Source organism: Bubalus bubalis, chromosome 16 (genome assembly GCF_019923935.1).
Source record: "Bubalus bubalis isolate 160015118507 breed Murrah chromosome 16, NDDB_SH_1, whole genome shotgun sequence".
Taxonomy (NCBI): Eukaryota; Metazoa; Chordata; class Mammalia; order Artiodactyla; family Bovidae; genus Bubalus; species Bubalus bubalis.
The window spans coordinates 42554947-42579329 of record NC_059172.1 but is presented as its reverse complement, the minus strand read 5'-3'; the positions used below and the strand labels follow the sequence as shown (position 1 = coordinate 42579329).

General features: G+C 39.0%; 2 protein-coding genes across 9 annotated transcripts in view; one reads left to right on the top strand and one right to left on the bottom strand.

Moving 5' to 3' along the window:
• Positions 1-24383, top strand: part of SBF2 (SET binding factor 2) — a 509682-nt gene that overhangs the window by 452627 nt on the left and 32672 nt on the right. For 3 of the 4 annotated variants that reach the window (XM_025265781.3, XM_044929499.2, XM_044929498.2), the window contains 7 exons: positions 2203-2399; positions 4673-4813; positions 5700-5795; positions 14348-14532; positions 19497-19673; positions 21848-21949; positions 22650-22835. In XM_025265781.3, coding sequence (XP_025121566.1) covers positions 2203-2399; positions 4673-4813; positions 5700-5795; positions 14348-14532; positions 19497-19673; positions 21848-21949; positions 22650-22835 — 1084 coding nt within the window. The remainder of the gene's footprint in view (positions 1-2202; positions 2400-4672; positions 4814-5699; positions 5796-14347; positions 14533-19496; positions 19674-21847; positions 21950-22649; positions 22836-24383) is intronic. The other variant, XM_025265782.3, reaches the window with a different exon arrangement.
• The window catches only part of SWAP70 (switching B cell complex subunit SWAP70), a 158309-nt gene continuing 156797 nt past the window's right edge, over positions 22872-24383 (bottom strand). For all 5 annotated transcript variants that reach the window (XM_044929502.2, XM_044929501.2, XM_044929500.2 and 2 more), the window contains 2 exons: positions 23941-24020; positions 22872-22982 (listed from right to left, as the gene is read on the bottom strand). The gene's annotated coding sequence lies outside the window, so the exon portion shown is untranslated. The remainder of the gene's footprint in view (positions 22983-23940; positions 24021-24383) is intronic.

Genomic DNA, 24383 nt, shown 5'->3' with positions numbered 1-24383 from the left:
TTGGATGCTGGTAATGAATGGTCCATTTCTTGACCCAGATGCTAATGATATGGATTTCTTTTTGTGTTAATTCATGTATGTTTCAAGTTATTTGTATGTGTGTTATTCTTTGATTGGACGTTTCCACTTTCCAGAGTGAGTGAATGTCGCTCAGTTGTGTCCGACTCTTTGTGACCCCATCGACTACAGTCCATCGAATTCTCCAGGCCAGAATACTGGAGTATTCCTTCTCCAGAGGCTCTTCCCAACCCAGGGATCAAACCCAGGTCTCCCGCATTGCGGGCAGATTCATTACCAGCTGAGCCACAAGAGAAACCCAAGAATACTGGAGTGGGTAGCCTATCCCTTCTCCAGCAGATCTTCCTGACCCAGGAATCAAACCAGGGTCTCCTGCATTGAAGGTGGATTCTTTTACCAACTGAGCTATGAGGGAAGCCCTAAAAGTTTCCACAGCAGCTCCTAAAGCCCAGTCTACCTCAAGGCTTCCTCTGGTACCCATGGCTGGTAGCTCTAAGTAGTGGTGGTAGAATAGGGTGGGTGGCAGGATAAATGGATATATCTTTCATGCTAAATGACACTGGTCCTGAGAGTAGCCTCTGCTGGCCTTCAGGCTCTATGCTTTTTACCCTAGCACCAGTAGCTATCCAGCCGTCACTCAGGCCCATGCCTGGGACCAGGAAAGTCTTAGATCCTGTGTGTAGCAGTGCATGGTCTGTGGTGCTAATGCCATGGAAAGAAGGGACGGGGGAATGGGGTAGAGGAGTGTGTTGGTTCTTTCCCAGTTACTGAAACAGTACCAAAAGCTATTAAGCATTACTCTCTTATCTAAGACACAAAATCACCGTAGTATCTAGAACCAAAAGGAGCAATAAACAGATACTAAACTGGAGTTAGAAAGAGAAAGCCCTTGCTGTGCATCTGAAACTAACACAACATTGTAAAACAACTGTACTGTGATTTAAAAAAGAAAAGAAGCATAGGACCCTAATAATGGAACTGGTTTTCAAGTCTTCATGAATGATTATGTCTACAACTATGACTCGCTCTCAGTTTGTGGTATTAGAAAAAGACAGCCTGTAAACCTGAAGCACGAAAGTGCTAGGCTTTCAGAATGCTTCCAGGGAATCTCTGGATAAATAAGAAATAAAATTGGCATTTACTAAAGTCATTGAAGGTTATATGACCACATACTGGGTTTTCTCTCCCTGCTCTCAGCACTGACTTATAACAAGATAAGGGATTAAAAGTTCTGGAAGTGATTAATTGCACAGTATTGTGACAATGTCACTAATTTGTGGACTGAAGATGGTTAACATGTTAAGTTTCATGTTAGGTACAGTTTACCACAATTTAAAAAAAAATCACACACACACAAAAGACATGGGATTAGAGGTTAGGAGGTTATTAACATGGAATCTCTTTAATATTTCTAAATAAACTGAAGTACTGCTTTGAAAGCTGCCTGTCTTCTTGTACTTATCTATAAAAACAAGATAAATAAGTTTTTATCTATCTTGTCTGTTTTTAATTTTCCCAGCATCATATCCTGTAACTTTATGAGCTAATTTTTTTTTAATTATCAACATTTAGTGTTAATAAAATATTTACACTTACTTGACATTTGAACATATTGTTTTCATACCAAAAATCATTTGGTTTTGATTTTTAATCCTTTCACCATCTCTGGCATTCTGAATGTTAGTGTACTTTATCCTCTGTTGTCATTTCAGTAATCCAAGGAGTTGACAGTTTGATTTGTCATTCTCATAAAGTTGACATTAATACATTAATCTTGCAATCTTTATTCAAGTTGTATATAAGGCAAGGGAAATCTTGTTTATTGGAGGCCTCTTTAATAGTTCTGTATGCCGTTTTTAATTTTTACACTTAACGTTACTCAGCAAAAGCTTGCAGTATCACTGAAGAAGGCTTATTTAAAAAAAGAAGAAAAGATTAGTAGATGAGCTAGTTGTTTTCACTATCTAGGCCTTTTCTTCTCAACCCCTAAAGAACTGAATTGTTTCATGTTTGAAATATATGTCTTATCTCTCCACCAGTGTTTCTGAGTCTTAGAAATTTGCTGTGAACTTATGAAATTCACATTCTTGTATTCTTTCTCTCCCCATTTCTTTTTCCTTCTCCTCCCCCGACCCTGCCTCGCCCACCCAAATCATGCTGTTTCTCCTCTCCATTCCCCTGAAGCTATCCTGGCCTTTTAGTTGTACCTCAAGCTGTACAGGACAGTAGTTTACCCAGAGTAGCCCGCTGCTATCGACACAATCGCCTGCCTGTTGTGTGTTGGAGAAACTCAAGAAGCAGTACCCTGCTCCTCCGATCTGGAGGGTTCCATGGAAAGGGAGTGGTTGGCCTTTTTAAGTCTCAGAACTCCCCTCAGGCAGGTAAGCAACTCTCCACAACACTATGCTGATCCTTCCACTTCCAAAATTAAGTATTCCAAAAATTAAGGAAGTAAAGTCCAGGAATGATATTTTTTGCCCTTTCCATCAAGCCTCTCACATGTGAACTTTTCCAGTGCGCTGTGTATAGTCTGTTCAGTTAAGAACTAGAGTTGACAGTGTGGGGCTCCGCCTTGAATTTGACATCTTGCTTAATATGTCTGTCTATATTTGAATTTTAATAGAAACTAATATAGTAAAGTCTTTGGTTCTAGGCTGTTTTCATTTCAGCAAACCAGAGTATCCACAAATGGAAACAGATATAATAATTGTTTTCTTTTGGGGGGGAAGTATTCAGATATATTTACTAGCTTCAGAAGTAAATAGGTATTCTGTCCTATGTGATATAGGATATCCTATCTCATTCCTACATGTCACGCACACACACACATACAAGTCAGCAACCTAATGACCAAAATCCTGGTTTTGGAGCACTCAAATGGAAAAGTTTTTAGGAAGCTAGAGGCTGGTCAATGTAAGAAAAAACGCACACTAAGCGTGGTGCCCTTTTTCTGAGGACACTTCTGAGCACTGGGTTTGAGGTCTGAAGTCAGTCAGAAGCTACATTTTGCTAACCTTTCTCATAACCTCTAGTTTAAAACAGATGCTCAAAAAATTTAACCAAGGACCACTAAGACACCAGATTCAAGTTAGGAATGACTTCCCTCTTTGGAAATGAGCAAACTCAAGTTCAGTGGTTCAGTAGGTAGAACCATGTGCTTTTTGACATGTCTTCTTTATTCTCATCCATTCCTTCCTGAAAGTTCAAAGTTGGCCAGCATGTCTTTGATCATTCAGTTCACTTGAGGACATTATACACACAATGCTATGTTATTTGGCGTCCCTCATGACTCAGACAGTGAAAAATCAGCCTGCAATGCAAGAGACCAAGGTTTGATCCCTGAGTCATGAAGATCCCCTGGAGAAGGGAATGGCAACCCACTCCAATATTCTTGCCTGGAGAATCCCATGGACAGAGGAGCCTGGTGGGCTATATTGTTGTTGTTATTCCGCTTGGCATGGAATCTCAACATATATATATTGAAGGCCATTGGCTTTTAACTTTTTCTGTCCTAAGGAATCTTCTAAAGCCACATAAGGGGATCATAGAACATAACATATGTAGATTACATAAAGTGAGTGAATCATCTCAAGGAGCATTATTATGAGCATATCACTGAGCTTTTAGTTGGAAAACTTGAAATTGTCTTATTCTACTCATTTCTGATTTTTCAGTATAATATAAATTTATTGTTTTTCACACTTTCTGAACTCACACATTTACTCACATTTTAATATCTTTAAAATGGGAATGTGACCTACAGTTCATGTGATCAGAAAGAATTGTGTCTTGGCTTAAATGGCAGTTTTTAAATTCTCATTAAATAAAATAGTAGTGCATCTTATAATTAATGGCATTTTAGAGTTTATAAAATATGATGGCACTTTAAAGTTGATAAAATATAAGATAGTAATGCTAATTATTTATTTCCTAGTCATGTTGTAAGAAAATTTGTTATTATCTGTTGTTCTTCTAGTCAGTCCCCTCCCAATACCACTTTAGAGTACCTGGGCCATTTTCAGTGATTCTGTTTTATTCCATGCAAGCCAGGCTCAGACTCCCTCCAACCAGAATTGCTCTCACTGTTGTTTCCATCTGTGCATACTTTTTGATCCTGTTTTAGAAGGACCAGGGGATTGAGCAGTAGCTGCTCCTATGTCCTCTTCTTCCTCCACTCTTTCCACAACAACCCTCTACAAGTTCACGTCCCCTGTTAGGCCAGTGTGACAGAATTGGAATACAGTTACTGGTATTGGGAAGTCTCACTTCTGCTCATTCTGGGATGCTGAGGGAACCCACTCCATCCTCTGCTCCCGAACAGAAGCATGGGTCATCAAGGAAATGTTGTCTTTTGTGAATCTTTGAGTTGGTTGGATAGTGAAAAACTATACCTCCACTTGGGAGGACAGCTGTGTGCTGGCTTTCCAGGCCTGGGCTCTTTCAGGAGGATGATGAGGCAGTCTGGAAGTAGATGTGGTGAAACCATCATCATCGGAGGATTATCTATTTAAGTTTGGAGTTTTAAGTGGGGCTGGTTTCTATATTTGAGTGTGGTAACTTGAAGACCATATATAGAAGGAATAAGCATATATATAGAGTGAGCCTGTTTTATTAATATAGAGATGGTTTTACTTAATATCTTTTCCTTTTATAGCTCCTACCTCCTCTTTAGAATCTTCCAGTAGCATAGAACAAGAAAAGTACTTGCAAGCATTACTGAGTGCAGTTTCTGTCCATCAGAAGCTCAGTGGCAATAACCCTCTTACTGTCAGGCCAGCACTTGCTCTGTCTCCAGGTAAGATTTGATATAATGCATTTCCTTTTGACAGCTATGAAAGGTCATATTCATTCCTAGGGTTAGCCTCTTTAGTTATTTGCATTGTTCCGTCAACACGACCCCTTAATGTTTTACCTTATGGTCTGTAACTTTAGCTTTTATCAGGGTACCACTATAAATTTCTAGTAAATAGTAACCAAATTTAGAGATTCGGTTATTTCCTTTTAAAAAGAGTAGTAGGAGAGGTGGTAGGAAAGACAAAGTCATGTGAGTTTTTTTTTTTCCTGAAATCTGTTTTACACAAAGTTTAAAGTATCAGTATTAGAGTTGACTGTGTAAGTTGAACATGTTTATTGAATGTATGTTTATTAAAATCATCATGTATAAGTTTGAAATTCCTGAAGTTTCTGTGGCCTTTTATGACTTGCAGTACAGTTTGTTTTCACTAGATTTGGATGAAGCCATTAAGACTTGTACTAATATTCTGTTTCAGTTATCATGTGATGGAACCCCAAAGGGTTCATGTAGAGGTAACCCTAATGTGTTAGACACAGGAGCATGTGACTTGAGAAGCTGGTCTCCTTGGCTTAATCAACTATTTGAATTAGCTCAACATAAGCAGAAAGTGGCTTTTCTTGTAAAGTAACACCATGCATGCCTTGCTTCATTTATCATTCAGTTCTCTGATTGCACTTGCCAAACCTAACTCTCTATAATCTTGCAGATGTGTGTATCTCTGAGGAAATAGTAACAGTGCCTTGTTATCTCTATTAAGCTTTGGGTACTTAAAAAGTACAATGTTTGGCAGCAATTAGACATGCTACACATGAAGATAACTTTTTGTCATTTGAGTAATGTTAACCCCAACGACATGGTTTTTGTTCTTCTTTTTGGCTGACTTTAGGGACTGAAAGAAGGACTTCAAGAATGTCCACTGTGCTTAAGCAGGTAGTGCCAGGACATTTGGATGTAAACCCATCCAATAGCTTTGCTCGAGGAGGTTAGTAAGACTGATTTTTATAACTGAGCCCTGATACAACCTTAAAAGCAGAAAATTTTTTTCTAGATAGTGATACTTTAAATCAACTAATGATTAAATTTGTTTTTTATCACCCTTTTCTAAATGAATGATCAAATGTATTACTAGCATGGTGACAGATGAGTTTAGCCTCATGGAACAAGAGGTATAATAATTGCTGAAATCTTACATACTGATGAGTTTGGGAGCCCTGGATGGGGAGGGGAGCGTGGAGCATGTCTAAATGGTGACTCGGCCCTGGCAGCATTCCACGATGCTTCAAGTATGCAGGGTAGAAAGGCTGAGCACAGAAGCATAAACAGCTAGGGCAGTGTGAGCCCAGACTCGAAGGCTGTGCCTCCATTGCCTGTTATTTTTACTCTTGTTCTCGGAAGTGCTAGGTTGAGGAATAAGAGACAATAGTTCAGGATCGACATAAAGACTATTTTACAAAATTCACTTGTTTCCCTTTTGAAAACCAAGATTACTGTGCACATCTCCTGGCAATCATACTGATTCTTTAGACAGATACTTTTTTTTCCTTCTTCATCAAAACTTTCTGTGATTGCAGAGTTTCCTAAGAGCTTTCACCCTTCTTCAGTTATCTTCCTAATCAGGCCTTAACATCATTGTATTAGTTTGCTTGGGCTGCTGTAACAAAATGCCACACTGCGTGGCTTCTAAAGCTATTGTATGGAGGCTAGGCGTTCAGAGTCAAGATGTTATCAGATTTGGCTTCTTCCGAGGGCCATGAGGAATAGTCTGTTCTGTGCCTTTCCCCTAGCTTCTGATGGTTTGCTGGCAATTTTTGGCATCCCTTAGCTTGTAGAAGCATCAGCCAGATCTCTGCCTTCATCTATACATGACATCCCTGTGCACCTGTCTCCAAATTTCCCCTTTTATAAAGACACCAATCACATGAATTAGGGGCCCACCCCACTGAAGTGTGACCTCATCTTAACTAATTACGGCTGCAGTGACCCTATTTCTAAATGGGGTCACATTTTCTGAGGTGCTAGGGGTTAGGACGGCTTCAGCAATACATGAACCATGAACTTCCAGATGTTCAAGCTGGTTTTAGAAAAGGCAGAGGAACCAGAGATCAAATTGTCAACATCCACTGGATCATCAAAAAAGCAAGAGAGTTCCAGAAAAATATCTATTTCTGCTTTATTGACTATGCCAAAGCCTTTGACTGTGTGGATCACAATAAACTGTGGAAAATTCTGAAAGAGATGGGAATACCAGACCACCTGACCTGCCTCTTGAGAAACCTATATGCAGGTCAGGAAGCAACAGAACTGGACATGGAACAACAGACTGGTTCCAAATAGGAAAAGGAGTACATCAAGGCTATATATTGTCACCCTGCTTATTTAACTTCTCTGCAGAGTACATCATGAGAAACACTGGGCTGGAAGAAGCACAAGCTGGAATCAAGATTGCTGGGAGAAATATCAATAACCTCAGATATGCAGATGACACCACCCTTATGGCAGAAAGTGAAGAGGTACTAAAAAGCCTCTTGATGAAAGTGAAAGAGGAGAGTGAAAAAGTTGGCTTAAAGCTCAACATTCAGAAAACGAAGGTCATGGCATCCGGTCCCATCACTTCATGGGAAATAGATGGGGAAACAGTGAAAACAGTGTCAGACTATCTTTGGGGCTCCAAAATCACTGCAGATGGTGACTGCAGCCATGAAATTAAAAGACACTTACTCCTTGGAAGGAAAGTTATGACCAACCTAGATAGCATATTGAAAAGCAGAGATACTACTTTGCCAACAAAGGTCCATCTAGTCAAGGCTATGGTTTTTCCTGTGGTCATGTATGGATGTGAGAGTTGGACTGTGAAGAAAGCTGAGTGCCGAAGAATTGATGCTTTTGAACTGTGGTGTTGGAGAAGACTCTTGAGAGTCTCCCTTGGACTGCAAGGAGATCTAACCAGTCCATCCTAAAGGAGACCAGTCCTGGGTGTTCATTGGAAGGACTGATGCTGAAGCTGAAACTCCAGTACTTTGGCCACCTCATGCGAAGAGTTGACTCATTGGAAAAGATGCTGAAGCTGGGAGGGATTGTGGGCAGGAGGAGAAGGGGACGACAGAGGATGAGATGGCTAGATGGCATCACCAACTCGATGCACATGAGTTTGGGTGAACTCCGGGAGTTGGTGATGGACAGGGAGGCCTGGCGTGCTGAGATTCATGGGGTCGCAAATAGTCAGACACGACTGAGTGACTGAACTGAGGGATTAGGATGACAACAGAAGAATTTTGATGGGGTGGGAGGCACACAGTTTGACCCATAACAGTTATATGTAGCTTTTTCCTGAACTTTTAAATACTTGTTGTTTTAAAGTCTAAGATACAATCTTCAGTCTTCTCCTCATTTCTTTCTTGGTGAGTTTGAACTAAAAGATAGTACAGTGTATTTCTCCCAAGGTTTCTGGTATTTCTGTTGCCAGGAACTGGTGTCGGGATTTGGTTCGAAGTTGCAGTTCTCTTATTTCTTCATTTGCCATCTGAAACCTTATATTAGCAGGCATGTCAGCACCTTTTCCCTTTAACTTTTAGTAGAATGCAACTTCTTGGTTTATCTAGTTGAAACCCTCCCATCCCCATCCTACTCTTGATTTCTGTCTTTGTAAACTTCATCAACAACAAACACATTATCTGTTCCTCCACTTGGCCAGGTGACCTATATTATAAATTTTAGGTATGAAACTGTCTGTTTCTGTGTTGGTACCTGAGGCTCAAGGATGTTCACCAATATGTTTCAACCTCAGTATCTTTTCTTTTTTTATATTGGCCTCAGATTCATGGCTTTTTTTATGCAAGGGAATCCCCACTAGTGGTTACATTCTAATCTTGTGTCCTTTCTTTTCTATTCTCAAATGTGCCTGGAAAGCTGTATTTACATCTTAGGGTTAAACTCTATTTAATTTGTTTGTGACTCTTTCTATGCATAATGAGGCCATAATTATTATTCATGATCCCCTTCCCAAATATTTTCTCCTAAAAATTACTGTAAACTTGGTGTGTTTCCTTATGACAGATTTTTTGCTCCTAAGCAGGGTCCATCTCTTAATTCTTCTTTCCCAAAGCCCCCACATCTCCCAAGGTCCCAGTGATTAACTGGAAGATGAAATGTGGCCGCTTCCTGACACCTTAATCTTCTGTGTCCCTAGAGCTGCTTTCCTTTGCCTCTTCTGATAGCATCATCCCTCCTCATATAGAGCAGCAGGAATGGACTGGGGCAAGCTGAGGAAATCTCAGAAGATTCCCTGTTAACATGAACATGGCAGGTAGACTCACACTCAGATTGGCCAGGGCATGACTACATGTAGACATTTGCATGCCTTGCCGTTAGTTCATTTCCTTGTTCCCATCCTCAAGTATAGAGTCTTCATTTTTCCAGAGAGCTAGGTACCACTTCACCAGCGGTTCCTCATTTACCCTGTGTGGAGAGAGCCTCCTATCTTGGAATCTCCCTACCAACCTTCTCCTTTTTTCTATTCTATTTTCACTGTTTTTCCATTCCTTTTCATTGTCATAGAATCTTAGTTCCTGCTTTCCTTCTTATGCTCTCTCCACTGTGCCTCTTACCTACCCTGATGAATGAGGGTTTAGACTGACCTCCACCTTCTCCTTCACCCTTTTGCAGTCGGGGTGGTCACTTAGCATTGAGCATGCATGTTGAAGAGTTCCTAAGACAGGAGAAGCAACCTTTTTGCTTCTTAACTGCAGGAACCAGTTAAGAAAAGATGAAGATGTGAATAGATAACATTGCTTTTCATTTAAAATGACAGTAGGTTTTGTGCCCTATGAGCAAAATTTGCAACTTGGATAAATTATCTTGTGTAGAAAAATGCCATGAGAAAATCCGCCTCTTAAATATAAAAATGAAATAGCTGGGTGTATTTGAGAAGTAGCCACACGGAGGAAAATTTTTAAATTTTTCCTCCTTTACATTTCCACAGCCCTTTAAGTTCCTCAGCAGTGTTATTTTATCCTTAAAATAACCTTCAGGACAGATGTTTCAAGAGACTTTGAGAGATGACATGACCTAGCCAAGATCACTTAGCAAATAAGAGCAGAACTGGGACTAAGATTAGTTCAGTCCATTTCAGTGCAGCATTCCCTGAATATAACTTATACGTCATGCATTTTGCTAGGCATAAGGTTACTTTGATAAATATAGTACGCTGTCCCTACATCCAACCCTAGCATGTCTTTTCCTTCTTTCCTTGCTTTGTTCTGAACAGAGTAGAGAGAATAATATCATTGCTCAGGAAACTCATGCTCTGAACAACACTTCATTCCCATGGGTGGGATGAACTAAATGACTTCTTCCCTGAAGCAACCTCTTTATCCAGACTCTTCTGGACAGATCCAGGGCCACATGGTTGCTTAGGTAACAAGACACTAAGAGTTCGGTTCAGTTACATTCAGACTCAAACTGCGGTCCTACCACTTAATGTATGATAGTAAGCAACTTAGGAAACCTCTTCATGTTCAGTGTCCTCATCTGTAAAATGGAGATAATAAATAGTATTTTCGCTTTCAAGTGGTTATAAGGAAAGAATGAAATATATGTAAAGCGCTTAATTTAGTAACTGGCTCATTATTAATAGGAGCTCAGTGAATGTCAGTTCCATTATTATTATTGAAGTTATTGTCATTATCGTTGCTTCATACTCCACTGAAATGGGAGGGAAGTCTATATTTGAATGTAAATTGCCTTAAGTCTGGTTGCTCCTCACTGGCAAAAGGCAAGCAGATAAAGGAAATGTGCCTTCAGCCTAGACCAATAACTTTCAAATTTTTTTGATCACGACTTACGGATATAAAATGTATTTCTTACTGTATGTATACATATACCTTTGTATATGTATGCAAAATGTATAGAGACTGTAACGAAAGTTTCACAAAACAATATTCATCTACATACCACAAGCAGTGCACATACCTTTTTTCTATTCTAATCTGTTTCACTTCTTTAAAAATACAGTTTGACCTTCTAAAATCATTTCACAAACCACTAAGGAGGACTCTGCAGTTTGGAAACACACACCTCCAGGTTGGTGTTAACATGCTCAGGACACGTATTTGACACCTGAGAATCACTTAGGAAAATAAGTAGACCTCACCACCAATGAAGTAATGTCACACCTTTGGGTAACGTGATTGCCGGATGGAATTGCAGTTGTTTAAGTCCTGTGTTGGCCCCATATCAGTACAGGCTGTTTTCCCATTGCTGATTTTCTGCTCAGTGATAAATACTTGGCAGTTTTTCATTAATGAGGCTCTGTTTGAGAAAGTACTTAATTATTTTAAAATTTAATACCCCTTTTATTCTTTCAGGGCAAATAACTGAGTTCAGGATATAGTAGAAAACCACAACAGCTCACATGTATCAATTTTCAAAAAGAAAGTAATCAGCAAATGTTTGCAGTACCTACATTTCAGGCTCTTGGCATGGAGATAAGACTATTTGTGGGGGATTCCCTGACAGTCCAGTGGCTGGGACTCTGTGCTTCCACTGCTGAGAGCCCAGGTTCAATCCCTGATTGCGGAACTAAGATCCCACAAGACGCATGGCACAGCCAGCAACAGCAAAGACTAAATGTGATTAGGTCTCTGCCCTTTGGAACACACAATCAGTAAAATAAGATGTGCAAATAATCACAGTGTGCTATGGGATCAGAGTTCAAAGAGAGCTCTCTACAACTCTAGGGACAGTCAGGAATGGTTTTCAGAGTTTACATTGTTCCTGGATCTTAAGGAATAAGGAGTTTGTCAGGTAAAGAAATGGGAGAGGTCATTCTAGGCTGAGGGACTAGCGTAAAAAAATGATGTATTTAGAGAACAATATCTCAAAATCAGGGACCCAAGCACTCAGGCGTCACTGTAAGCAAGCATTTACTGATCTGTATTTCAGTACGAAAGCTCAGAGCCTTGACTGACAGGAGACCAGTAGGCTCCTTTCTGGGAGCCCTGTGCCTTTTTCAGCTCTTTGTTCTGTCTTGTAGTAGCATTTTCTGTGTACCGTCAGCCAGCACCTCTGCAGCCTGAGCTTCCTGACTTCTTCTGGCTACTGAAAGCATCAGTGCCCTTCGTTTCCTGTTTCCAAAGGAGTGAGGCAGAAATGAAAGATCATGGCTGATGACTTTTATCAAACTATGTCATATTTTATGCAGTTTTGAAATAGATAGCTTAATTATCCTGCCATTGATGTTTTCAGTCCTTAATAAGAACAGAATCCTTTTCCTTAAGTGACTTGAGCAGCCCTTTTGCTCAGGAAAGAACATAACTGTGACTGACTTCTCACCGTGCTTGTTGTTACCAGGTAAAGTTTGCCACTGTCACGAAGCACTTTCTGTCAGAAAAAAAAAATTACTCAAATTACAAAAGTATTATCTTTGATACTACCTGTCATTTTGGTGCAAGTAGGGATTTTAGGAGAAGCCATTGCGTCAGCCATCACAAGCTATATTTTTTGTGGCATTGGGTATTGTCACAGGATCATAAGTTTTAATGCTGTGCATAACTATCGGCTTATGGAAAATAAATGGAATTTCCAAGTGAAAAGAGAAAAAAGAAGATAGTGTGGCAATGCTTACTGCTCTACTGCGAAAACATGCCCTTTGTTATTCCAAATGGTTGGTAGAGCTTCATTCCTGATATGATGCCCTTGCTCAAAGAATAAACGTGTTATATAGCAAATCTTATTTGCAAATCAGTCAGCCTCATTAAGTACCAGGACCAATGTATTCCTAACATTCATCCCCTCCCCAAATTCCTTAATTTTATTATAAAAATTTGTTTCTCACCAAGTGACAACCTCTAAAAGCTTATTCCATTTGGTATAATTTTTTAGTGGCACTCTTTGCTGTGCTGTCCATTTCATTGTGCTTATAATATTTATAAACAAGTGCTGAAATTTCATTTAACAGACACTCAGTTCATCTTTTTGTGTGACTGTTTATTTGTTAATCAAATAAGCTTTTTATTTGTTAATCAAATCTTCTGCTTTTATTATATTTACATTTTCCCTATTGTTAATTTAATTTTTAAAATTAACCTGTTCTTCTCTTATGCAATTTGCTCTGATGTTTGCTGCTATGTACATTTCATTCCTCCTTCCTTCTTTAATCTTACCTACCAGTGCATGGGTACAGAGATAAATGTTTTACTCAGTCCAATCCCAAATCTTCAGCTAAGGGAAGAGTCCATAATCAAGGTACTGTATTATTTGTCATGATGTATCACTGTTTTTAACCATCTTCATATGAAGGCATATGTGTTACAAGTGACTTATTTCACATTCGTTTGTCAAATTGTATTCTTTATTCTCATCCACATTCTGAATTTCCTCTGTGACTTCATTTACAAAAAAATTAACACTTGCCATAGTTTCTAAGAAACCTTATCAGTTGTAATAGGTTCATCCATATTAAGCAGAAATTACAAAACCTTTTCTTGAGAACTGGTCTTCCGACCCTATAGATGCTTATAAAGAGAGAAACAGATGTGACATTATCATGGTGACTTCTGGTCACCTAGAAACATGGCTTGATTTAATATTTGTCAAAGATTAAAGCTTCTCAAAGAGCCTTTCCAAATCTAAAGAAAGCTCTTTAGGGAAGCAGTAGTAGTGCTATGTACCCCTGTGACTCCATCACAGCCTGACACCACAGTCTATGGGCATTTCTAAGGACCTCTGTAAAATTCGAGCTGTATTATATCCCTTTGTGTTTAAATACTTAATAGTCTAACTTGCATATAAAATGCTTGATTTTTCTAATTAATTAAGGTCAACTTATAAGATTCTTCCTAGTAGCTTAGCTTCATCTTTCCCTTAGAAGACATCTGCCCCTTTATTTAAGACTGTCCCTCTTAAATAAAGCCTCCTAAGAGTGAAATGCACATTACTAAATTTATAACTTTTCACTGTTTTTCCTGGATACTGGGGGAAAAAAAGATAAATATATAATCTTTACTGACTTAAAATTACATCATTTTGGCATGATGTGCAAATATTAATTCTAAATCCAGCCTCAAATTTTAGTGGGTTTAGTAAAGTTGTGATTTATTTCTTAATGTGGAATTCTTATTGAACTGACTAAAGCAGAAGAATGTTTCTTACTTCTTTCTTGAAGCCATGAGGAATTTACTTCCATGTTCTCTTCCCTAGGCATCATTATTGCCTCCTGCCCACATTTTTTTCTTTCCTAGAGTCATTGTACTCTATTTATGATAAAATACTCAGTATGTAAATACTGAATTTACATCAGTATGCAAAAATAGAATTGACTTGGGTGATTTCTTAGGTTCCTCTGAGCCAAATGATTTTTGAAATGCTGTGTTGAATAATGCTTATATGATGCAGATGACCAATATGATATGTGATTACTTAGATGAATTAATTTGCTATTACCTCTAAAACTGTACCTGCAGAGCATGCATCTTTTTCCCTATCCAATGGCATTCTCACATCAGATTATCTCACTCAACTGTTTTGACTTTTGTGAAGGTGTTTGGGCAAGTCTTCGCTCTAGCACTCGCCTGATCAGCTCTCCAACATCCTTCATTGATGTTGGCGCCCGGCTGGCAGGCAAGGATCACTCAACCTCCTTCAGTAACAGCACTTACCTGCAAAACCAGCTCTTGAAACGTCAAGCAGCCCTTTACATATTTGGTGAGAAGTCACAGCTAAGGGTAAGATTTCTTTTTCTCACTTAGAAACTTCATGGATACAGGAAGGCAGCTTCTAAAACTCATTTCATAAACCAATTTTCCTAGAATTTTTTTTTTCCAGCTTGGATTCTTAACCTAGAGTTAATAATCTCAAAAAAATTAGCTCATGAATATGTTTACATATGTGTGTCTGCCTGTACTTATGTAGAAGGAGATACATATGCATATACACACATGCATATTTTACCCGTGAAAAAAGTGCTTATTTATAATCATTTTCTTTTTTCTTTTATTGAAGTATAGTTGATTACAATGTTGTTAACTCCTATTTTACAGCAAAGTAATTTGGTTACACATAATGTATACATTCTTTTTTTAATATTCTTTTCCATTATGGTTTATCATAAGATACTTTTTTTAATTGGAGGATAATTGCTTGGGGCTTCCCTGGTGACTCAGATGATAAAGAATCCACCTGCAATGCAGGAGACCCAGGTTCAATCCCTAGGTTGGAAGGATCCCCTGGAGGGCATGGCAACCCACTGCAGTATTCTTGCCTGGAGAAGCCCCATGGACAGTGGAGCCTTGCGGGCTACAGTCCACAGGGTCATAAAGAGTCAGACATGACTGAGCCACTAAGCTCAGCACATACATATATACATTCTTTTTTTAATATTCTTTTCCATTATGGTTTATCATGGGATATTTTTAATTGGAGGATAATTGCTTTACAATGTTGAGTTAGTTTCTGCTGTACAACACCATGAATCAGATATAAGCATATATATATTCTTTCCCTCTTGAGCCTCCCTCCACCCCTCTAGGTCACCATAGAGCACCACGCTAATCTCCCCATTACACACAGCTTCCTGCTAGCTAGCTGTTCCTCACGTGGTAGTGTATATATGTCGATCCTCCTCTCTCCATGGTAGTGTATATATGTCGATCCTCCTCTCTCAATTCATCCTCCTTCTCCTTCCCCGCTGTGTCCACAAGCCCATTCTCTATGTCTGTGTCTCTATTCCTGTCCTACAAACAGGTTCATCAGAAACATTTTCTAGATGGATATATATATGCATTAATATACAATATTTTACTCTTTCTGACTTACTTCGCACTGTATGACAGAGTCTAGGTTCATCCACATCACTACAAATGACCCAATTTTGTTCCTTTTAGTGGCTGAGTAATATTCCATTATTATATTCTTCATTGTTAATGGGTAAAGAAGTTGTGATACATAATCATTTTGAAAATCAGCATAAACATCAAGACTATTAGGGAGTATACATTTAAAAAAAGAAGAAAGACATCTATTCAGGCTGTGGTTTTCCACTCTTTCAGTTCAGCTTCCAGAATCTGTGCCCATGGCAAAACAGATGTTTCTGTTCTTCGTAAACCTATTGATAAAGCTATAGGAAGGAAGAACAGTGGAAATAGTATGGCACTGCATATGGAAGCAAGGGAAGGCCAAGGTTGTACTTCTTAGGTTACATTTTTTAAGATTCCTCAAGGCTATATACAGAGACACATGTCCTCTAAGACATGTCAGAAAATGTAAAATATTAATTAGCTGCTAATCAACTTTATTCTTACTTTTCAGTTATTATGCTAAAGAGCTTCACTGTGCTCAAGTTCCTCTAAATTGTAAAGACAGTCTCTATCTCCAAAAGCAACATTAATTCTTCTGGATTTAATGTTTTGCAATTCACACATTACAAAATAAATTTCATCATTACTGACAGGTGTGTGGGAAATAAAAAGGGCTTGTTAATTAAGAAATCCTCTCAAGTTTAGTCCAGGGCTGCAGTGAGCACTGGACAATCTAGGCAGACCTTCAGTTGAACTGAAGAATGGAGGCTGCGAGCAGGATCCCTCAGGCTTGGTCCAAAGGACGCCAGAGCCTGAGTCAGCTCCTCTGTGGCAATCTACCTGGCACTTCTCCCGCTGCCTGGACTGCCGTAGTCACTTAGTCTCCAGGCTTTAGGGTAGAATGAAACTGCTGGGTAATGCTCAGTTTTTAAATATGCACACGTGTCTTCTGATACAGCAGGTAATCTTATGTCCAGAAAATAACTGGGACACTTTTCAACAGTAGCCCAGGGATGCCTGCACAGCCTCTTTGGCACCAGTGTCTTTCCCAGAGCACAGACTTCTCACACTTAAGCACACCACTTATTTATGATCTGAGTCACTCCCCAAGGTTTGTCTCCTGAATGCACATCTCTACCATTCCCTTTGCACATCAGTCTTCAGATAAGCTGTGTGATCAGGCATATACAAGTAAGAAAGACTGGCCAAATAGACCCTTCCTCCTTTCTTCCCTCCCTTCTCTCTTTCATCAATACAATATTATATTTAAAAAGCATAATTCCATAATCCCAAACATAATCTATGGCACATTAGTTATGAGCATTTTTGTGTGTTCCATTCACGTGTTTTTATTGAACTCCGTCTGTAGACCGTGGGTGCATGTGTTTGATGTGTGCCTCAGTCTAGCCAGCACAGTGCTGCCTGGTTACAGCTCCACACCTTCTCCCAGCAAAAGGAAACACAGGAAACCAATCAGTGAGAGTGACTTATTCTAAATAATCTGGAATTGGCTTTATTTACCATTTTTAATTCATATACTTTTAATATCTTGGTGACAAATTCCTTATAATCTAACAGTGTGTCTCAACACTATGGTCAATAACTCCTGCTGTATAAGGTACGTATGAAAGTGTTATTCTGTCAGTCATGGCCAACTCTTTGTGACCCCATGGACTATAGCCCGCCAGGCTCCTCTCTCTCTGGAATTCTTCAAGTAAGAATACTGGAGTGGGTTGCCATTCCCTTCCTTCTCCAAGGATCAAAGCTGGGTCTCCTGCATCGCAGGCAGATTATTTAATGTCTGAGCCACCAGGGAAGCCTCTTAAGGTAAGTATACCTACCTCAAGTGCAGATGGGAAATAGAAAAGAATCTAGTTGTCCTGAAAAATAAACTATTTTTTATGTATTAGAAGTTGTTTTTTTGTAATTTATACAACACACCATTGTAAATCAATTTAGTATACTTCAATAAAAAGTTTAAAAAATAGATAACAAAAAAAGACCTGCTGTACAGCACAGGGAACTTACTCAGGAATATAAATGTTCAAATATCTTGGTAAATATATCTGGATTATAATAAATGTTTTGAATTGTATATAACTTTTAAAGTAAAGCAAAAAAAAGGTTAAAAAAACTTGACAATGTGACTGAAATTTTACACATAGATGATAAATCCAAAATATCCAACAATTTGGAAAATTATCCAATGATTGAAATAATTATGAAGTCTATTATATTATACAACATGGAAACATGTTATGACTTGAGATAAAGAATCTAGCAGTATGAGAATAAGAGTTCCTTTCTGTTTTTCTTTATCATCTATATGTAAAATCACAGTAGCATACAGCTTTTTTATTTTTATTTTTTATTGAGATACAATACAATCCACTGGAGGATTTTCCCTACATTTTAGATTATTTTTTTAGGGTAGCTCCCTAAACGTGGAATTACTAAGACAAATAAACTTTTTTTCTTAATATATGTTGGAAATGCTCTTTAAAGGAAAAAAAAAAAAAAACTTGGGAGTTTTTGCTTTTTATTTGAAAACTCTTATAGGCCTTTAAAAAACACTCTAACCAGTATAAAACATGAAATGGACCCTATATGTAATCTTTGGCAGCAATTTTGCTTAGTTGTGATAAAATACAAATAACATAAAATTTACTGTCTTAACATACACACTGTAGCAGTGCTAATCACATTCACATTATTGTACAGTCAGTCTTCAGAAAACAGATGGTCCAGCTCGAGTAATTTGGGCAGGATATGAAGAAAGTGAAAAGAACATGAGAAAAGTCATTCATTCTTTGCCATAAGAAGCTGGAGAACTTTTAAATCTTCAGAAGTAGGCAACTAGATTATCAGAATAAACCATTACAGTGAGCCATCAATTTAGCATTCTTTAGTTAATATTGAAAACTCACCTGGAAAAACTCCATGTGGATTAAAAGTACCAAAATTCCATATGAATTTTTATTTGAGTAAAAGTACTCAAATATATGTCATATTGAGTGGGAAAAATTGTCCAAAAGTTAGAAATCAACAAAGTCTCTCATGTTTTACTGTATATCATTTTTTTATTATTGGCTTTAAAAGAATAACTACAATATTAGTAGTCTTAGGACAGTGAGACAGTGATTTCTATTTCCTTCTCCATGTTTATCTCTACTCTGTTTTTTTCATTTTCACAGTGGCTGTGTTTTACTTGCATAATAAACAAATGTGTATGTCTATAAACTTTAAGTTGTAGAGCTTTGGAACCTCAATAGCATATTACCTTTTAATTGTAATGCACATCTTAGGGAGATTTAGTTTACAGTTTGGGATTAGTCATGCATCATTGGTTCCTCTTTAGACTTCCAGGTTCATGGCCTTATAAGAAAGTGAAAGTCGCTCCGTCGTGTTCGACTCTTTGCAACCCCATGGACTGTAGCTTGTCACGCTTCCCTGTCCATGGGATTTTCCAGGCAAGAGTACTGGAGTGGGTTGCCATTTCCTTCTCCAGAGGATCTTCCTGACCCAGGGATCAAACCCGGGTCTCCCACATTGTAGGCAGACACTTTACCGTCTGAGCCACCAAGGAAGTCCTCATGGTTTTTTAAGTGGCTTCTATTTGGTTCTATAAGCTCCAGCAAATAGGTTCCAGTCTACAAGTAGCCTCTTCAAGTTTCAGAGTGAGAAGTCAAGTCAAAGCACTAGATCTTACTGAATATCTCTTTCCAGCAATACTGATGCATTAGCCACATAAGATTGACCTTCTTGACCCATTGCAGCCCCTGCAGCTCCTTGGCCTCAACTGACTATATATTATTAAGCATTTCCCTGTTGAGAACATTGTTCTTTTACCTGTTACACTTCATCTGCTTAATTCTCTGCATCTTCATCCACAGAACTTCAAGTTAGAATTTGCTTTAAATTGTGAGTTTGTTCCTGTTGAATATCATGACATCCGACAAGTGAAAGCCAGTTTCAAAAAGCTGATGAGGGCTTGTGTTCCAAGTGCCATCCCTACTGACTCAGAAGTGACCTTCCTAAGAGCCCTGGGAGACTCTGAGTGGTTCCCACAGGTAATATTTGGAGCAGCTTGTTTTCTAACTCAAGGAAAGAGAGTCCCAAGGGAATATACAAAATTGATATTTGAGGAAAAGAATATTGTATTCCCCACTACCTGACACTCTCTCCCCTTCTTGTGTGTCCTCTATAAAGGCCTTTCAGTTCCAGGGCACCACGTGATGCAGGAGGTGCAGGGGTGGAATTCTTCATCCTTGGGTTTTTCTCTATTACTGAAATTTGGTCTCCATAGGGATGCTAAGAAAGATTTTTAGGTGGAAACTTTTTGATACGTAACAAATTTAATCAACATGTATTTATAAGGCTTCTGGTCTGTCATTGTCAATGATGATAATCCAGGACAGAACGTGACTTCTATGTGGCTCCAAGGGCCTTTTCCTTTCTCACTTTCTTTTTGTCTCTACCTGGTCCATCTCTCTGGATTTTGGATTCATCTCCCAAACCAGCCCATCAAAGGCACACTGGATGCCCTGAAGCCATCTTAAGGTTTAGGAAAAACCACTTATCCTTCCCTCAGCTAAGTCAGTCTTGTGATGTTTTCAATTGAACTCCTATCGAGAAATTAAGGAAACAGGTATGCCAGCACATAACCCACATGTCTTCCAAACCACAGAAAGAACGGTATTTATGACATGCATGTTTCAGACACTGATGCAGACATTTGGCCAAGAGCCTCTCTGCAGTACAGCCTTGTCTTTAGGCCCCTCGTGCTTGTTCATTACTCCTTCTCCCCCCACAGGAGTGCATATCCCCTCTCTCCCTTGTCTACATCAACCTCCAAGTCTCCGACCTCTTTTTTCCCCCCTTCCTCACTTGAGGAGGAAAATGGATTGTTTCCAAAAGTACATGAGACTAAAAAGGGGAAAAAAAAAAAAAAAGCCAGAAAATGATGTAAGTACCCAGGGCAGTGACTATTCTCAAGGTACTTAATCTCCAGGAAAACAGCCACATATATACTTAGCTATAAATCTGTATGAGACTGTGTTAATTACTGTTAAGGCAATTCAGGATACTTTGAAGTAGCCATGGAAGCTGAGAAATCAGTACTCCCTTCTGTTCCTAAACGATGAGCCCCAGCCCCAAAATGTTCCCACCACTGAACCTATCCATCTGTTTCTGCTATTCTGCTCCTTACTTCATGGTGGATCCATATCAGAAATTAGTGACTAAAAACAATGGAAAACATTGTCCCACTTGGGATATTGGCAATTTAAAAGTTAACTTAGAGCAAATGCTAACTAAGCCCACGAGAATTCAGGCCTGCTAATAGTTGTGTTATAGGAACTTTTGGGTGAGGAGCTTCCTGTTCCTGGAGGGGACACGTGCCTTGTTCCTGTTTCTAAAATAGCCTAGCTCTTTAAAATATGTTGGTGGGGGTGTTTAAATTCCAAGTTGGATTCATTCTCCAAATTATGTCATGAGGCTTAAAAAAATTTTTTTAAATCAGAATGTTACACATTTAGTTTTGAGATCTATATGCTCTGCTCACAACCTAATTGTTCATTAGGGACTTTGAGTCAGTTGGCTTGCCTCAAAAAGCTGAGCACAAATGCAAGTTTTCTTCTCATTTAATACACAGTACAAATACTTAAGTGTACGATTCACATTTGATAGAAGCAATATCTTTTATAATTTCTCTAGGGAGATGCATTTTATATATATTCTGTAATATTTTTCTTTCTCCTAAGATTTTTGGTATGGATATTTTCTCTAGTATAAGGTTTTTAAAATTTTTAAAGTGTACAGTTCAGTTAAAATGAAAAAAGTGAAAAATACTTTTTAGTATATTTACAAAGTTGTGCAGCCCTCTGAGATAAAACATACTACATCATATAATAAGAAATTTTAAATCCAATAACTGTATTGCAAGGGCCACTTAAAACCTGTCTTTGCCACTCCATAGAATTATAATAGCTCTTCAGCTTTGAGGGGAATCTTAGGAGCTCAATTTATTTCATTATGTATCACTTGAACACGTTGTTTTAAATTGTGTCATTGTTTAATCTTAATTTTGATGAAGAGTTTTAATTGTTTAAAATTTATATGATTCTTAGTTGTTGAAATATTTTATCCCTAACTTGTTTGACTATCTAAGGTTGATAGCAGGTGTGTCTGTCCTTGGTGCTCAGAAAGCACTTGGTCTAAATGTGGCCTCTGTTCCTTTTCTTAGCTTCATAGGATACTGCAGCTGGCTGTGGTTGTTTCAGAAGTACTTGAGAATGGTTCCTCAGTTTTGGTGTGTTTGGAAGAAGGCTGGGACATCACTGCACAAGTAAATTATTAAACCATATTTTCTGATGGTTGTATATTTGTATTTCAATTGAATTATTTTAAAATTCTGCAGGTGAATCTTTTGTATAATGACTAATGTGTTTATGGGCAGAGAAGGTACTCTGTTAAACACCGCCTGGTAGTCATCAAAAAGCTCTGTGCCAGGAGTTCCTAGGCCCTCCATAGCCTGAGCACGCCGACTCAGGTCATCAGGCTCCACAGAGCATCACCACAGATGTACCATGCAAGCGTGACCAGCCATGTAGTTCACAGACCATCTTTCCTGTGTTTTGTCAGTTCTTTCTCTGGTTCTGTTAGCCCCTTCTTTACTCACGCCAAAGTATGAGTATGATCCACAGGAGATGTTAGTCTACATCTCCCAGAAGGTGTAGGTTTGAATTGAGCCTCTGACCTTGTTGATAAACCTAGGAGAAAGCCACAGTCAGCAAACTGGTCAGACAAGGATTAAATTCTTAATTCTCTGTAGAAAAATGTAACCAAAATGAATTTGAGTCTTACTTTTTAATGGAAATCTTGTAGAATTAATACAGTTAGTTGTCCTGGACAGGTTAGTGAACAAATTTGCCATCCAGATACTTTGCTTGTAGAGTAAGCAGTCATCAAAATGAAGTGCTTTGTCTTAGCAATAGGAACTTTTCAGGACTGAAAGTAATGAAGTATCCAACCTGCTTGTGCCCTAGGTGACCTCCCTGGTTCAGTTACTCAGTGATCCCTTTTATAGGACACTTGAAGGCTTCCGGATGCTGGTCGAAAAAGAGTGGCTCTCTTTTGGTCATAAATTCAGTCAGCGGAGCAGCTTGACCCTCAGCTATCAGGGCAGTGGTTTCACTCCAGTCTTCCTACAGTTCTTAGATTGTGTACACCAGGTAAGTAGAGCAAGTTTAAATCAACTAGATACAAAAGAAAGAACAGAAGTAGCATTTATTGAGTATTGCATTGCTGTGCCAGGCATCTTTATGTCACAACTCTGATGGACTCAGCCATAGATTTGATGAAATCTCAGCGGTAGATTTCTGGAAATGGAAAAGAAAAAGAACTAGTTGGTTTCTTCTTTTTTAGTTTTTGTTTATGGCTGCGCTGGGTTTTCATTGCTGCACAGGCTTTCTCTGGTTGCAACAAGCAGGGGCTATTCTCTAGTTACGACGAGCAGCCTTCTCATTACAGTGGCTTCTCGTGTTGCAAACCTGTGCTCTAGCGTGCTAGGGCCTCAGTAGCTGCAGCACACAGGCTTCATTACCCTGAAGCGTATGGAATCTTCCCAGACCAGGGATCAAACCCACATCCCGTTCATTGGCAGGCGAATTCTTAATCACTGAACTGCCAGGGAAGTTCAAACTAGTTGGTTTCTGAAATTAAGACAGCTGAGCTGGTTGTTGAGCTTGATCCCAAGTGAAGGGGTTATTCTTGTTTAGTCACTAAGTCATGTCCTACTCTTTTGCAACCCCATGGACGATAGCCTTCCAGGCTCCTCCGTCCATGGGATTTCCCAGGCAAGAATACTGGAGTGGGTTGCCAATTTCTTCTCCAGGGACTTCCCAACCTGGGGATCAAACCCGCATGGCAGGCGGGTTCTTTACCACTGAGCCACCAGGGAAGCCCCAAGTGAAGGAGTCAGCACTCTAAATTACCACCTACCAAGAAGAGGAACAAACTTGGGCTTATTCTCTAAGAAGATTTGGTCTAGTGTAGAATAGCAAAAATCTCTAGGTGATGGTGGGGCTTGAAATCCTACACGTGATCTTCCCAGTTGGGGAAAACCCTACCTCGTGCCTGAGAATTTAGGAGAGGTAGAGCCTAACCCTTGAGAAAGAATTCGGGCCTGACCAGGCAAGCCTCTGGGGTTGAAAACAGTGGCTCAGTTCCACTGGGTGACATAATCATCACTAATCAAAGAGCCAGACAGAAACAAAGGTCTGTGATGCAGTCAGATCCGGAGGGGCAGGGAGATGTGCATGTTCGGCTTCCTCCTACCTTCGTCTCGGGATTGGGCTTGAGAACAGATGGCACTGAGTTTGCAGGTTGAAGGTGTTGGCGCCAGTGGCTAAATCCGCCTGGGAAGAACAAGGTTCATGCTTTCAGCTGTGTTTCATCAACAGTGAATGGGTTCTGACATGTCACACATATTTGTCAAAATGGTGAACCTCTTTGAAATTGAAATACCTTGGCCTCAAGTATGTATTGAAAGGAAAAGTAAAAATATTTTTTAGGAACCAGTTTTGGAACTAGGTCATCTTATGTATGGTTGTGTTTTGATTTGTATTCTATTAATCACTTCACCAGCTTTATCAATTCACTTTATATTTTTAAAAATTTATTTAAAGTGTATAATTCAGTAGTTTTTAGTATGTTCATAGAGTTGTACAACTACCACAAGCAATTTCAGATTGTTTTATCACCCGATAAACAAACTCCAT